The 16,073-nt window shown below is 41.9% G+C and overlaps 1 protein-coding gene across 1 annotated transcript; it reads left to right on the top strand.

Moving 5' to 3' along the window:
• The first annotated feature begins 6,460 nt into the window (after window positions 1–6,460).
• LOC124047783 (fructose-1,6-bisphosphatase 1-like) lies at window positions 6,461–10,040 on the top strand. Its single transcript, XM_046368090.1, has 7 exons — window positions 6,461–6,719; window positions 7,773–7,935; window positions 8,055–8,147; window positions 8,372–8,512; window positions 8,837–8,974; window positions 9,251–9,370; window positions 9,614–10,040. The coding sequence occupies exons 1-7, from the start codon at window positions 6,550–6,552 to the stop codon at window positions 9,800–9,802; spliced, it is 1,014 nt and encodes a 337-aa protein (XP_046224046.1). The 5' UTR covers window positions 6,461–6,549; the 3' UTR covers window positions 9,803–10,040.
• Window positions 10,041–16,073: the final 6,033 nt, after the last annotated feature.

Here is a 16,073-nt window from a genome sequence, read left to right as displayed (position 1 = left end):
TGTGGAAAAAATTAGTGGGTCTGAATATTTTCCGAATGCACTGTATTTACATCAGAATTCTGAAAATTATGGTAATGTAGTTTTTTAGTACTAATGTGGATTGTGCTTTGGAAATAAGCTGCAGTATGTTTGCTAAAATAACTGTTTTGGAGAAAACAAATTGTTTCAGATAACTGTAACTACAAGTATAATGATGTTTTGATAAAGAAATAAGGTGATTTCTTTGCTAAAATTGCTGTTTGTCCCCCATAGTTTCTGGTAATTGATGTATGTAAAATATGTTGGTCGCTTGAGGGTTAATCAGTAAAAACATAATACTATTATGATTTTCGTGGTAAGTCATGCCAATGAGTCAGTCAAGGTTTTTGGTAAATAAATTACAGTACCTGAGAAGAAAGAAGAAAACCTGCACACTGCTCTTGCTAGTATCACTGCTTTTATATTAAGCTTTAGGTATCGGCCTCAAGGCCTTCGTCAGAGCTTTTGAGAGTGTTCACAATTTTCACCCCTATGTAGACATTTCTCATTTTATTCAACTATTACTATGAACCTGCAACAAAGATAGCTCAGATGTGCGAGTGCCTTAAGATCTTTTTTTTAAAATTACCTAAAGAAAAAAAATCATCACTACCAAAAGAAGTCAAATCACCACATTTATAAAATCGGCCCCACAGGTCACATGGTCAGCAAAACCTCCTTGCCTTAACCAAAGATGGTGGTGTAGGCCTATACTTCTTCACTATCAGGAATCAAGGTAAGACCCAAGTGCAGACTGTGTGAAGTAACAATGTTGATCGTAACCACAGGGGCAAGGCAAACGACAGGTCAAGGCAGGTAGGGGTTGATAATCCAGAGCAGAGGCCAAAGTTCAGGACAGAAGGCAGGGTCAGAGACAGGCAGTGGTCAGGCGGGGTAGGTCAAAAACCAGGAGGACGACAAAAAGAGCCACTAGGGAACAACAGGAGCTGACACAAAATGCTTGTAGGCTTTAACAAACAAGATGAACTGGCAACAGACAGACAGAAAACACAAGTATAAATTAGAGGTTGACCGATTAATCGGAATGGCCTATTAATTAGGGCCGATTTTTTTATTTTTAAATGGACGCCGATTTGGCCGAATTTTTTAAAATGTAAACAAATGTATTACACCTTTATTTAATCTTTATTTAACTGGGCACATCAGTTAAGAACACATTCTTACTTTCAATGACGGCCTAGAAACGATGGGTTAACTGCCTCGTTCAGGGGCAGAATGACAGATTTTACCTTGTCAGCTCGGGGATTCAATCTTGCAACCTTACAGTTAACTAGTCCAACGCTCTAACCACCTGATTACATTGCACTCCACGAGGAGCCTGCCTGTTACGCGAATGCAGTAAGCCAAGGTAAGTTGCTAGCTAGCATTAAACTTATAAAAAACAATCAATCATAATCACTAGTTAACTACACATACTAGTTATCTAGCGTGTCCTGCGTTGCATATAATCGATGCTGTGCGTATTCGCAAAAAAGGACTGTCGTTGCTCCAATGTGTACTTAACCATAAACATCAATGCCTTTCTTAAAATCAATACACACAATTATATATTTTTAAACCTGCATATTTAGCTCAAATAAATCCAGGTTAGCAGGCAATATTAACCAGGTGAAATTGTCACTTCTCTTGCATTCATTGCACGCAGAGTCAGTGTATAAGCAACAGTTTGGGCTGCCTAATTTGCCAGAATTTTACGTAATTATGAAATAACATTGAAGGTTGTGCAACATAACAGGAATATTTAGACTTATGGATGTCACCCGTTAGATAAAATATGGAACGGTTCCATATTTCACTGAAAGAATAAACGTCTTGTTTTCGAGATGATAATTTCCAGATTCGACCATAATAATGACCTACGGTTTGTATTTCTGTATGTTATTATGTTATAATTAAGTCTATGATTTGATAGAGCAGTCTGACTGATGGTAGGCAGCAGCAAGCTCGTAAGCATTCATTCAAACAGCACTTTGGTGCGTTTGACAGCAGCTCTTCACAATGCTTCAAGCATTGAGCTGTTTATAACTTCAAGCCTATCAACTCCAGAGAATAGGCTGGTGTAACCGAAGTGAAATGGCTAGCTGGTTAGCGGGGTGCGCGCTAACAGCGTTTCAAACGTCACTCGCTCTGAGACTTGGAATGGTTGTTTCCCTTGCTCTGCATGGGTAACGCTGCTTCGAGGGTGGCTGTTGTCGATGTGTTCCTGGTTCGAACCCAGTTAGGAGCGAGGAGAGGGACGGAAGCTATACTGTGACACTGGCAATACTAACGTGCCTATAAGAACATCCAATAGTCAAAGGTTAATGAAATACAAATGGTATAGAGAGAAATAGTCCTATAATAACTACAACCTAAAACTTCTTACCTGAGAATATTGAAGACTCATGTTAAAAGGAACCACCAGCTTTCATATGTTCTCATGTTCTGAGCAAGGAACGTTAGCTTTCTTACATGGCACATATGGCATTTTTACTTTCTTATCCAACACTTTGTTTTTGCATTATTTAAACCAAATTGAACATGTTTCATTAATTATTTGAGGCTAAATTGATTTTATTTATGTATTATATTAAGTTAAAATAAGTGTTCATTCAGTATTGTTGTAATTGTCATTATTACAAATGTAAAAAATCGACAGATTAATCGGCATCGGCTTTTATTGGTCCTCTAATAATCGGTATTGAAAAATCATAATCGGTCGACCTCTAGTATAAATACACAGGGGACAATGGGGAAGATGGGCAACACCTGGAGGTGGGTGGAGACAAGCACAATGACAGGTGAAACAGATCAGGGTGTGAAACTCACTGTAATTAGGTTAAACACTTTGGGCCCAATTCAGACTTAGGAAATTGACACCTTTCCTACACACTTCTCAGTAGTTCGTATTCAGACTTACCTTACACAGGTGCGTAACAGGTTTTGCAGGCATGGTTCTTTTGCGTGCGCTGAATAAATGTAATTCAACCGCCGACAACCCTCCCACTGTGCCACTCAGGGTCTCCCAAGTGGCGCAGCGGTCTAAGGCACTGCATCTCAGTGCAAGAGGGGTCACCACAGTCCCAGGTTCGATTCCAGGCTGTATCACATCCAGCCGTGATTGGGAGTCCCATAGGGCTGTGCACAATCTGCCCAGCATCGTCCAGGTTTGGCCGGGGTAGGCCGTCATTGTAAATAAGAATTTGTTCTTAAACACCATGTGACCACGCACCGTCATAACGCTCAGGAAGGAGACTCATTCTGTCTCCTAGAGTTGAACATACTTTGGTGCGAAAAGTGCAAATCAATCCCAGAACAACAGCAAAGGGCCTTGTGAAGATGCTGGAGGAAAAAGGTACAAAAGTATCTATAGCCACAGTAAAACGAGTCCTATAATTGACATAACCTGAAAGGCCGCTCAGCAAGGAAGAAGCCACTGCTCCAAAACCGCCATAAAAAAGACAGACTACGGTTTGGAACTGCACACGGGAACAAATATCATACTTTTTGGAGAAATGTCCTCTGGTATGATGAAACAAAAATGGAACTGTTTGGCCATAATGACCATCATCATGTTTGTAGGGCAAAGGTGGAGGCTTGCAAACCGAAGAACACCATCCCAACCGCGAAGCACAGGGGTGGCAGCATCATGTTGTGGGGTTGCTTTGCTGCAGGGGGGACTGGTGCACTTCACAAAATAGATGGCATCATGAGGAAGTAAAGTTATGTGGAAATATTGAAGCAACATCTCAAGACATCAGTCAAGAAGTTAAAACTTGGTCGCAAATAGTTCTTCCAAATGGACAATTACCCCAAGCATACTTCCAAAGTTGTGGCAAAATGGCTTAAGGACAACAAATTCAAGGTATTGGAGTGGCCATCACAAAGCCCTGACCTCAATCCCATAGAAAATGCGTGGGCAGAACTGAAAAAGCGTGTGCGAGTAAGGAGGCCTATAAACCTGACTCAGTTACATCAGCTCTGTCAGGAGGAATGGGCCAAAATTCACCCAGCTTATTGTAGGAAGATTGTGGAAGGCTACACGAAATGATTGACCCAAGTTAAACAATTTAAAGGCAACGTTACCAAATACTAATTGAGTATGTAAACTTCTGACCCACTGGGAAATTGATGAAAGAAATTAAACCTGAAATAAATCATTCTCTATTATTCTGAAGTTTCACATTCTTAAAATAAAGTGGTGATCCTAACTGACCTAAGACAGGGTTTTTTACTAGGATTAAATGTCAGGAATTGTGAAAAACTGAGTTTAAATGTACTTGGCTAAGGTGTATGGAAACTTCCGACTTCAACTGTAGGTATTGGTCTTTAGCCGAAAAAGGAAATTCACATGAGCACCACAATGCCTACTCCACCTATGCTCTTCCAAGGTTTTCCAGCACTATTACACTATTTCCAGTCTATTGTACTTCAAACAATGTGTATGCAGGTTGCTTAGGATTCAAACATTGTCAAATAACCTAATTCATACACTTAGAGAAGGTACTCCCACAATAATGTGATTTGTACCGCATACATTTTAAAGTATTGGATTCTTCACACAACACACTAATCCCTGCCTGTATTTCCGTAAACCTTTTTATTTAGCAATACGTCATTGAGGGGGGGGAAAAAATCATAACATATTGTTCGGTCAACATATCAAGTAGGAGCCCAACATTCTGACCTTAAAAAACTACTCAGTAACTATTCAGTAAAGTGAAAATAATAGATGAACTTTATATAATTTACATTTTTTCCTCATTCCATCACTGCTGCTCTTACAATCTTACTCTTGCTGTAGACTTATAAGCCTTTTAGATAAGACTCAAAACCATGTAAGAATATATTTCTTACATTTTAGTAGACACTCTTATCCAGAGCAACTAGGGTTAAGTGCTTTGCTCAAGGGCACATGAACATATTTTTCACCTACTCAGCTTGGGGAATTGAACCAGGAACCTTTCGGTTAATGGCCCAACATGTTTAACCGCTAGGCTACTTGCCACTCTTTCAATTATTCTGAAGGCTCTATCAACAAACTGAAGAAGCAACCCAAAGCAAGTTTGAAAACAGTTCAGATATGCCCCTAGAATCTGGCCTTTGATTCTTGCAAACCATTGGCTCTCAGTGGTCACCTGTGGCCTCATTTCAAAGTTCAAAGTTTAAATCAGCATCTTGTTGTGAAACCCCCGTCAGACATTTTGTCCAAAGTTGCGTAACAAAATCATGTAAACCCGGCCCAATGAACTCCTCTTACCTAACTGTGTTCGTCATTAGCTTTTGTCATTGTTTTTGCACACAATGTTTGCATAAAATGGCATCCTATTTCCTATATAGTCCACTACTTTTGACCAGGCCAATAGGGATCTGGTCAAAAGTAATGCACTATGTAGGGATTAGGGTGTCATTTCAGACACACAAAAAGCCATATTTAAAGTAGAGCAACAAACAGAACCCAATGGATTGAACTATGAACTGCACTTTAGACTCAGCTATTCTCAGGAACATGTACATAAAGCATGCTTACCTTAAAGGGCTGATAGCCAGAAGCTCATAAAAGAGTTAAAAGAACATGCATTTATTAGTGTTCATGATAATCTAGGCTGGTAAACCAATGTGCTGACCGCTATGTAATTTGACCACAACAGATTTCACCAATTGATGTATTTTTTTAAATAAGTGTAGCCTACCATGCATTGAAAAAAAATGTTGTAATGGTCTTTATGGGAGATGCTATCACCTTTCCATTTTTTGGCTACATGATTTAGCAACTGGTTTCTCTCTGGTCTCTGGTATCTTTCATTCCTTGTCAGACTGATTTCCCGACACTAAAGGACATATAAGAGACCACCAGAGATTCTAAATATCTAAAACCAGCTGCAGAATCGTTTGTCACATAACTCATCATCCATGTTTCACTCCAAATGTCACACAATTATTTGTGTTACTTCAACGGCCTACAGACTAGTACAAGTTCACACATGATTACATTTCATGGTTTGCACTAAATGTAGTTCTCTCATTCAAAATGAATAGTGATCTAACTGCACACTATCTGCATTCTCTGTGTAATCTATTTATTGATAAGGCACCCAATAGATGTCCTACATATCATGCGGAGAGCAGACGTTTTGGGGACAGTGCTTTTCAAAACTAGTTTAGGGCCTTCAGTCTGGTTCCATTTCAGCCAGCACCACTTACCAGTCCTTTCAGATCTGTGAAATCACAGAAACGGGTAAGAGTGAGGGGGGTAAAGTAACTGGTTGGAACCGGGCCAACATCACTGGAGAATTTGTGAGAACCTGTTTATTATCTGTGAACTTTGCCCCCACTAACCTGCTCAGCCACATGTGTTCTCAACCTCATCCCTCCCTTTGAAAGGCCAACTGTGATTGGTTCAAACAACTGCACACCCCGCCTCTCCCGCACTCTCGGCTCTTTAGTTCTATTTGAACTTTAGGGTGATACGTTGAGGAACTCACCTGTCCTCGTCCCCTCTCAAGAACCTGTACAGCCTTCTAAATCGCCATGTCTGACCGGGGCTCATTCGACACTAATGTCGTTACCCTCACGAGATTCGTGCTGGAGGAGGGAAGGAAGGCGAAGGGAACGGGAGAACTGACAACCCTCCTCAACTCCATCTGCACAGCTGTCAAAGCCATCTCCACCGCCGTCAGGAAAGCTGGGATTGCCAACCTGTAAGTGTTGCTGCATGCAACAAGTGATAGTGTCAGTGGTTGTGTTCGTTCGTAGTCTAAATGCCACATTTATCAACTAAGCGGGGGAGGACGATAAGTAAGCATTTCACTGTTAGTCCACACCTGTTGTTTACGAAGCATGTGACGAATCAAATTCAATTTGAAGTATTTCATAACTGATCAACAGTGATTTTGCTGTATTTGTGAGTTACTACAACAGATCATGCACCGGGGCAGAGAGACTCAAATAAAATATTTACATTGTCCATCTAATCTGTTGGCCCTAATACCGTTGTCAACCTCGACTCGGGTCAATGTCCACACGAAATGTTGTTGTTTTCATGCAAGCCAAGGCTATTGGAATAAGGTAGGCTACTCACAATTCATGCATGATTTTCCTCGTGAGACATGCCTATTGTCTTCATTAGGAGGAAGTAGAGACTATATAGAGACTGCATTCCACACGGACACAAAGCATTGGCCTCTTCAATGCCACCTGGAGGGGATGGCAGACGTTTTTATGGGTTTCTAACCAACTGTACTATTTTGTGGGTTTTTCCCCTCAATTGTTTGTAACTTATTTTGTACATAATGTTGTTGCTTCCATCTCTTATGACCGAAAAGAGTTTACCTAAGTTACACCTACAAGTTACCTCGACTAACCTGCCCCGGTACCAGTACCCCTTCTATATAACCTCTTTATTGTTATTTAATTGTTACTTTTTATTTTTTAACTTTATTTGGTAAATCTCTTATTAACTCGATTTCTTGAACTGCATTGTTGGTTAAGATCTTGTAAGTAGGCATTTTACGGTAAGGTCTACTATACTTTTTGTATTTGGGGGCATGTGACAAATAAAAATGTGATTTGATTATATAAATACACTACGCCCTGTCCTTGCCCCTCCCTTCCTCCCCATCAACTGTATGACAGAGATGGGCCTAGTGATGTTACTGCTCTCATACGTCTGCCCCCTGTTCCTCTCTCACTGCCCTCACCCTCTCTCCTTCTCTCCCTCACCTGTCCGTCTCTCCCTCTGTTCCTCCCTCCAGCTATGGCATTGCTGGGAGCACCAACGTGACCGGTGACCAGGTAAAGAAGCTAGATGTTCTGTCCAACGACCTGGTCATCAACATGATTAAGTCCTCCTTCACCTCCTGTGTCCTGGTGTCAGAGGAGGACGAGAGGGCCCTCATCGTGGAACCAGAGAAACAGGTGCGTGTGGAGGGACGAGGGAGTGCATGTGTGTGTGTGTGTGTGTGTGTGGCCCAGATTGAAGTTGGGATCTTCTTGTGATGGACATTGTGACAATGTCCTTTTTATTTCTCTCGCAGGGAAAATATATTGTGTGCTTCGACCCACTTGATGGCTCGTCAAACATTGACTGTCTTGTATCAATTGGAACAATTTTTGCCATCTACAGAAAGGTTTGTGTTCGTTTGGTTTCTGGTGGTTTTTCTATGATTCCTCTATGGCCCAAACATACAATCTGTTTTAGCCTCAGACATTTTCTAACATTCCAGACATTGTTTCATTCTCAGACACGTTGTTTGTCTCAGTCACACCATAGTGCCAATTTCTACTGTGGTTAGGCTGTTTCACTGTTCTTCTGTTATTTTTGGTAATAACTATCCTCATGTTTGTCTCCCAGACGACAGACGATGAGCCCAATGAGAAGGACGCACTGCAGTCTGGACGTCACATTGTTGCCGCCGGTTACGCCCTCTACGGCAGTGCCACCATGATGGTACTCTCTACAGGACAAGGGGTCAACTGCTTCATGCTGGACCCTGTAAGTTCCAAATCCAAATTAAAGGACAAGTTTACCCAAAATCCAGAAACTCCCAAATGATTCCATACAGTGAAACTAGTTCAGTGGGGTTTGCCCTCTCCCCCTCTCTGTCCCCGGAATGCAGAACTGAGACAACTTCACTGAAAGAGTTTCAATGTATGGAATGAGTTTGGAGTTTCTGGATTTTGGGTCAACTTTAATGATTAAAAGTGCATTTTAAAAGAGCTACACACTACAGTAAAACAGCAATAAAAGAACATGAAAACACAAATGTCCCTGAAGTTGCTCAGTCATTGCTGCTCAGTCCTTGCTCCGTCTGTTTAGTCCATCGGGGAGTTCATCCTAACAGACAAGGATGTGAAGATCAAGAAGAGAGGAAAGATCTACAGTCTAAACGAAGGCTATGCTCAGCACTTCTACCCAGACGTCACAGAGTACCTGAAGAAAAAGAAATACCCAGCGGTAATTCATTAACTATAAACCTGAAAGGGCATAAGTTTTACACTGTAATTCTGAACCATTAACTCTTTGGGTACTATTAAGTGACCGATAAAATGACTGAAATATGCCTGATATGTCTTACCTACTTTTTAAACGCCCCTGTTGTAAGTCGCACTAAAAAAAAGAGCGTTGGCTAAATAAAGAAAATATAAAATGACAGAATATCTGTGACTAAAACTGAAGTGTTTTCTTCAGTTATTAAATGATCTCTAACTTTATATTGCTTTTTGTTTCCAGGATGGCAGTGCCCCCTATGGTGGGCGTTATGTTGGCTCTATGGTGGCTGATGTGCACAGGACTCTGGTGTACGGAGGCATCTTCTTATACCCTGCCAATGTCAAGAGCCCCAAGGGCAAGGTGAATCAGGCAGAGCGCTTCAGTTCATATAAATGAATATCTACTCTAAAAAAATATATACTAAACTTTATTATTATTATTTTTTTACATACAAGTGACCAAAAGAGGGCTGACTGTGTCCAAGAGAGATGGGCAATGTAACGATCAAAGAGACAAGTTTATTCAAGTGTTGGATGAACGAGGCCTTTTCTCAGTACATTGACGTGACTAACCATTGTCTCTCTTCCACCCCACCCTGTGTAGCTGAGGCTGCTGTACGAGTGCAACCCCATGTCGTTTATCATCGAGCAGGCTGGAGGCATGGCCACCACGGGAGAGATGAACGTGCTGGACATCCAGCCAGAGAACATCCACCAGCGAGTTCCTGTGGTCCTGGGCTCCCCTGAAGATGTCCAGGAGTACATCGCCATCTACAAGAAGACACGCATGTGAGGCTGCGCTGGAGCCTTCTCTGGATCCATCATGACCTGTTTGTCCACGAGGGTCGACATTTGACCCTGACCATAAGCTAGTCATCTTTGCATCATATGGATGGAGCTGTGGATATACAGTACAAGTCAAACGTTTGGACACCTACTCATTCAAGTGTTTATTTAGATTTTTTCTTCTATTTTCTACATTATAGAATAATAGTGAAGATGTCAAAACTATGAAATAACAAATATGGAATCACGTAGTAACCAAAAAAGAGTGAAACCAATCAAAATATTTTTTTTGATTCTTCAAAGTAGCCACCCTTTGCCTTGATGACAGCTTTGCACACTCTTGGCATTCTCTCAACCAGATTCACCTGGAATGCTTTACCAACAATCTTGAAGGAGTTCCCACATATGCTGGCCACTTGTTGGCCGCTTTTCCTTCATTCTGCAGTCCAACTCATCCCAAACCATCTCAATTGGTTTGAGGTTGGGTTATTGTGGAGGCCAGATCATCTGATGCAGCACTCCATCACTCTCCTTGGTCAAATAGCCCTTACACAGCCTGGCGGTGTGTTTTGGGTCATTGTCCTGTTGAAAGCAAATGATAGTCCCACTAAGCACAAACCAGATGGGATGGTGTATCACTCTCGAATGCTGTGGTAGCCAAGTTGGTTAAGTGTACCTTGAATTCTAAATAAATCACTGACAGTGTCACCAGCAAAGCACCATCACACCTCCTCCCCCATGCTTCACGGTGGAAACTACACACGCAGAGATAATTCATTCAACTACTCTGCGTCTCAAAGACAAGGCGGTTGAAACCAAAAATAAAAAATTAGGACTCATCAGAACAAAGGACAGATTCCCACCTGTCTAATGTCCATTGCTTTTTTTTTTTTTTTTTGGTCCAAGCAAATCTCAAATCTCTTCTTCTTATTGGTGTCCTTTAGTAGTGGTTTCTTTGCAGCAATTAGACCATGAAGGCCTGACTCACACTGTCCTCTGAACCGTTGATGTTGAGATGTGTCTGTTCCTTGAACTCTGTAGCATTTATTTGGGCTGCAGTCTGAGGTGCAGTTAACTCTAAGGAACTTATACTCTGCAGCAGAGGTAACTCTGGGTCTTCCTTTCCTGTGGCAGTCCTCATGAGAGCCAGTTTCATCATAGTGCTTGATGACTTTTTGCAACTGCACTTGAAGAAACTTTAAGTTCTTGAAATTTTCCTGATTGACTGACCTTCATGTCTTAAAGTAATGATGGACTGTTTCTCTTTGCTTATTTGAGATGTTCTTGACATAATATGGACTTGGTCTTTTATCAAATAGGGCTACCTTCTGTATACCTTGAAACAACACAACCGATTGGCTCAAATGAATTAAGAAGGAAATAAATTTCAAAAAGTAACTTTTTAGAAGGCAGACCTGTTAATTGAAATGCATTCCAGGTGACTATCTCATGATGCTGGTTGAGAATGCCAAGAGTGTGCAAAGTTGACATAAAGGCAAAGGGTGGCTACTTTGAAGAACCTGAAATATAAAATATTTTCATTAGTTGAGTACTTTCTTGTTTGTTATTTCATAGTTTTGATGACTTCACTATTCTATTCTATGTAGAAAATAGTAAAAATAAAGTTAAACCCTAGAATGAGTAGGGTGTGTCAACCTTTGACTGGTACTGTATTTATTTAATGGAATATATCATACCCAGTTCTTTAGAAGTTGAGGTGATTTGTTGATTAGATCATCAGTGCAGTGCTTTCCTACAGCTAATCCTTGTGAACAAGCAGAGTAGTATTTTATCTCCACAGATCTGACCATCTGACCAACCAGGTCTGGGACCAAAGACACTGGAGGGGGAAAGAGTATTTTCGGAGATGGGTGAGAGAGGGGAGGCAGCCTGTTTAAATTATTATGACGCATCCCACGTGTCTTACAGTGAACCAAGATTCATATGGATCACTAAACTGAGGGACCAACCCCCTCATAGACCAAATATAACCTCAGCCTCCAACTCCTAATGGAGGGTTGTTGTGTCATTTGCACTGGTTGACCTGAAGGATGTTTTGAATAAAACCTCAATGTACAAATCCCTCCGCTTGTTCTCCATGTCGTGTTTCTAACTCACCAGCAGGGGGAGGTGTTACTCCTTCAGTGGCCTAGCTCAATACAGTGTGTCAAACCATGAGACACGTTTATTTAGATGGAAGAGGTGAGCTAAATGCGCTATAGCTTTCACTTACCGGTTCACTTCCATTCTCACGGTCTCTGCTGGCTGTTTGCGATGCTTACAAGCCACACTGATCGTAGGGTGAGCATCCACTTTTAGAAGCAACTTCTTGCTGATGCCCTCTTTCCATTGTTGATAGCCGTGGAAGTTTTCAGGGTTGAAATGTGCCCCGCAGATTGACGAGTAGATGCCCAATTTTCCCGCCTCATTCTTACAAATGTATCACACTTTTTACGAAGTTTTTTATTCATCGTGTGACTCTTGACTGCGGGGCGTTGTGGAACTGTTTCCAAAGTTTTAGAACGGCATTATAACAGTTGATTTAAGAGTTAGTAATTTGGGTATGTTTTCTAAGTTACTAATATACTGTATGTGTTTCTGGCATTGAGAAATATCGGTTCTACACTGCTATTAAGCCTCTTGCTTTGGGCTGGATGTGTCAATGTGTACCAGGCAGTTGACCAGCGTAGGGGTAGCCAGGTGGAAAGCATGGCCAGCCATAGAGAAATGCTTATTGAAATTCTCAATTATAGTGGATGTATCGTATCGGTGGTAACAATGGCCTCAGAGCAGTGGGCAGCTGGGAGGAGGTGCTCTTATTCTCCATGGACTTTACAGTGTCCTAGAACGTTTTTGAGTTTGTAATACAGGATGCAAATTTCTGTTTGAAAAATCTAGCCTTAGCTTTCCTAACTGCCTGTGTATATTTGTTCCTATCTTCCCTGAAAATGTGCATATCACTGGGGCTATTCGATGCTAATGCATAATGCCACAGGATGTTTTTGTGCTGGTCAAGGGCAGACAGTTCAGGAGTGAACCAAGGACCATATCTATTCCTGGTTCTACATTTTGTTGAATGGAGCATGCCTGTTTAAGATGGTGAGGAAGGCACTTTTAAAGAATAACCAGGCATTGTCTACTGACAAGATGAGGTCAATGTCATTCCAGGATACCCCGGCCAGGTCGATTAGAAAGGCTTGCTCACAGAAGTGTTTTAGGGAGCGTTTGACAGTGATGAGGCGTGGTCGTTTGATCGCAGACTCATTACGGATGCAGGCTATGAGACAGTGAACGCTAAGATCTTGATTGAAAACAGCAGAGGTCTAGTAGTTAGTTAGAATGATATCTATATCTGGTTCATTGATAATTTATGTGAGATTGAGGGCATCAAGCTTAGATTGTAGGATAGCGTGTTAAGCATGTCCCAGTTTAGGTCACCTAGTAGGACGAGCTCAGAAGATAGATACAGGCAATCAATTCACATATGGTGTCGAGGGCAGAGCTGGGGGCAGAGGGTGGTCTATAGCAAGCGGCAACGGTGAGAGACTTGTTTCTGGAAAGGTTCATTTGTAGAAGTAGAAGCTTGAATTGTTTAAGTACAGACCTGGATAGTAAGACAGAACTCTGCAGGTTATCTTTGCAGTAGATTGCAACACTGCCCCCTTTGGCAGTTCTATCTTGGTGGAAAATTGTATAGTTAGGGATGGAGATTGTAGGTGTTTTATTGGTTTTCCTAAGCCAGGATTCAGACACGGCAAAGACATCCGGGTTGGCAGAGTGTGCTAAAGCAGTGAGTAAAACAAACTTAGGGAGTAGGCTTCTAATGTTAACATGCATGAAAACCAAGGCTTTTACGGTTACAGAAGTTAACAAATGAGAGCACCTAGGGAGTGGGAGTGGAGCTAGGCACTGCAGGACCTGGATTAACCTCTACATCACCAGAGGAACAGAGGAGAAGTAGGATAAGGGTACGGCTAAAGGCTATACGAACTGGCTGTCTAGCACGTTCTGAACAGAGTGTAAAAGGAGCAGGTTTCTGAGCATGATAGCATAGATTCAAGGCATAGTGTACAGACAAAGGTAAGGTAGGATGTGAGTACATTGGAGGTAAACCTAGGCATTGAGTAATGATGAGAGAGATATAGTCTCTAGAGACGTTTAAACCAGATGATGTCATCGCATATGTAGGAGGTGGAACAACATGGTTGGTTAAGGCATATTGAGCAGGGCTAGAGGCTCTACAGTGAAATAAGACACTAATCACTAACCAGGACAGGATGAGGCATATTGATATTAGAGAGAGGCATGCGTAGCCAAGTGATCATATGGGTCCAGTGAGTGGTTGGGCTGGCTGGTGACACAGCGATTCAGACAGTTAGCAGGCCGAGGCTAACAAGGTAGCAGTTAGTAGGCCGGAGCTAACAAGCTAGCAGTTAGCAGACCAGGGTTAGCAAGAAAGCAATTAGCAGACCGGAGCTATCAAGTTAGCAGAAGGGCCATTGGGGGACGTCGTGATGGAGGAAAGTCTGTTTTTGCCTCCTCGTGCGGTGATGTCGATAGACCAGTCGTGGTAGTTCTAGAAAGCTAGCAGGCTGCGCTTAGCAGAATGGGCCTTCAGCGGACGTCGCACCTGAGGGGCCTGTTGGACTCCTCGGGCAGATTATGTCAGTATTCCAGTTGTAGAGGCTCTGTGGGGTTCTGTGCCCCGTACAGGCAGTAGAAGGGGTCCGGATATTGTAACCCAGGAGTGGGCTTCGGTGGTAGCCCAGGAGCCCTAGCCGGGATAGGTTCAGGCTAATTCATGCTTGCTCCAGGATGGAAACGCTAGCCAGGAGTAGTCACCAGGGATTGCGGTTAGCTAGTTGCGATGATCCAGATGAAAAGGTTCAGAGTTTGTGATAGGAATCCGGGGATTTGGAGATTTTTCATAGGTCCGTTATGGTCTGGTTTGAGTCACGTTGTACGAACTGGCAAGAGCTTTCTGAGCTAAAGATTAGCTGATGACCGCTAGCAGTGGTTTGCTAACTGATAGCTGGTAGGTAGTTAGCTGGCTAGCTTCAGTTGAGGGATTCCAGATCCGAAGGAAATAGAAATACTTTAGAGAGAAAAACAGATCCACACCACATTGGGTGAGGTGGGTTGCAGGAGAGTATTTAGAAGTTGAGGTTTAGGAAAATACTTTTAAAAGATATGCAAAGAAAAAGGTATATACAAGGGACACAACAGGACAGAGACAAAGACGTCTGACTTCTACGCCATCTTTTTACTCAAAGCTGCACACACAGCAGAGAGAGAGAGAGTAACGACGTGGTGCACATATCTACACATTTGTGACAAAGTAAGCAATTTTCTGGGACCAATTTATACTCTTGAGCGGTACTTTCAGAACTACTAGCTAAACAGTATACAAAAGTACTGCAGAATCTCTTTAATCCTTTAAGATCAATCATGCTTGTTACAAATGGGCAGGTTTACACTAAATTCACCAAATGAGTGTTTGGCTTCTTCTCAGCTGCATCCGATTCATTAACAACTGTGACACTGTTTGAGATCCCTTGTGGATGCGCTAAGTGTCTGAGAGATTGTAGCCTATGCTATAATAGGCTCAAATTACTTACCCATGAATGTGCACTGTTTAAAATATATCTCCAGTCAATGTTGTTGCACTTGCCCCCAAAATGAAGCGTACCATCTGGATTAACTTGGTTGAGCTTACGAAAACAGATCTAATATGAGTGAGTGTCATCTCAGATGAGGCATAAGACACATTTAAAAAATAAATAAACACACTCGTACATCAGAGTACGTGTAATATCTGCATGAGTACAATGTAATTACTAGTTGTTACACAGGATTTAGCTAGTTAAAATGAATTGTATCTTAATAAGCAATTACTTGTCAAAATGGCGCTGGAGGGGATGGCCGATGTTTTATGTGGTCCTAACCAACTGCTATTTTGTACGTATTTTCACATTGTTTGTAAAAAAAAAAAAAAAGGTATTTTGTACACAATGTTGCTGGTACTGTCTCTTATGAATGAAAATATCTTCTGGACATCAGAGCAGCGATTACCCACCACCTCAAACTGACGCTCTTCAGATGTGGCAGGGCTTGAAAACGGACTACAAAGTGAAACGCGAGCTACCCACTGACGCGAGCCTACCAGATGAGCCAAATGCCTTTAATGCTCACTTCGACGCAAGCAACATTGAAGCATGCATGAGAGCACCAGCTGTTCTGGATGACTGTGTGATAACGCTCTCGGTTGCCGATGTGAG

This window comes from Oncorhynchus gorbuscha, linkage group LG11 (genome assembly GCF_021184085.1).
Source record: "Oncorhynchus gorbuscha isolate QuinsamMale2020 ecotype Even-year linkage group LG11, OgorEven_v1.0, whole genome shotgun sequence".
Classification (NCBI taxonomy): domain Eukaryota; kingdom Metazoa; phylum Chordata; class Actinopteri; order Salmoniformes; family Salmonidae; genus Oncorhynchus; species Oncorhynchus gorbuscha.
This window is presented reverse-complemented; position numbering and strand designations above follow the sequence as displayed.

Coding starts and splice junctions, on each gene's coding strand:
- LOC124047783 (XM_046368090.1), top strand. CDS start 6,550: ATGTCTGACCGGGGCTCATTCGACACTAATGTCGTTACCCTCACGAGA. Junction 7,936..8,054: donor TCGTGGAACCAGAGAAACAG/GTGCGTGTGGAG, acceptor TTTCTCTCGCAG/GGAAAATATATTGTGTGCTT. Junction 9,371..9,613: donor TCAAGAGCCCCAAGGGCAAG/GTGAATCAGGCA, acceptor CACCCTGTGTAG/CTGAGGCTGCTGTACGAGTG.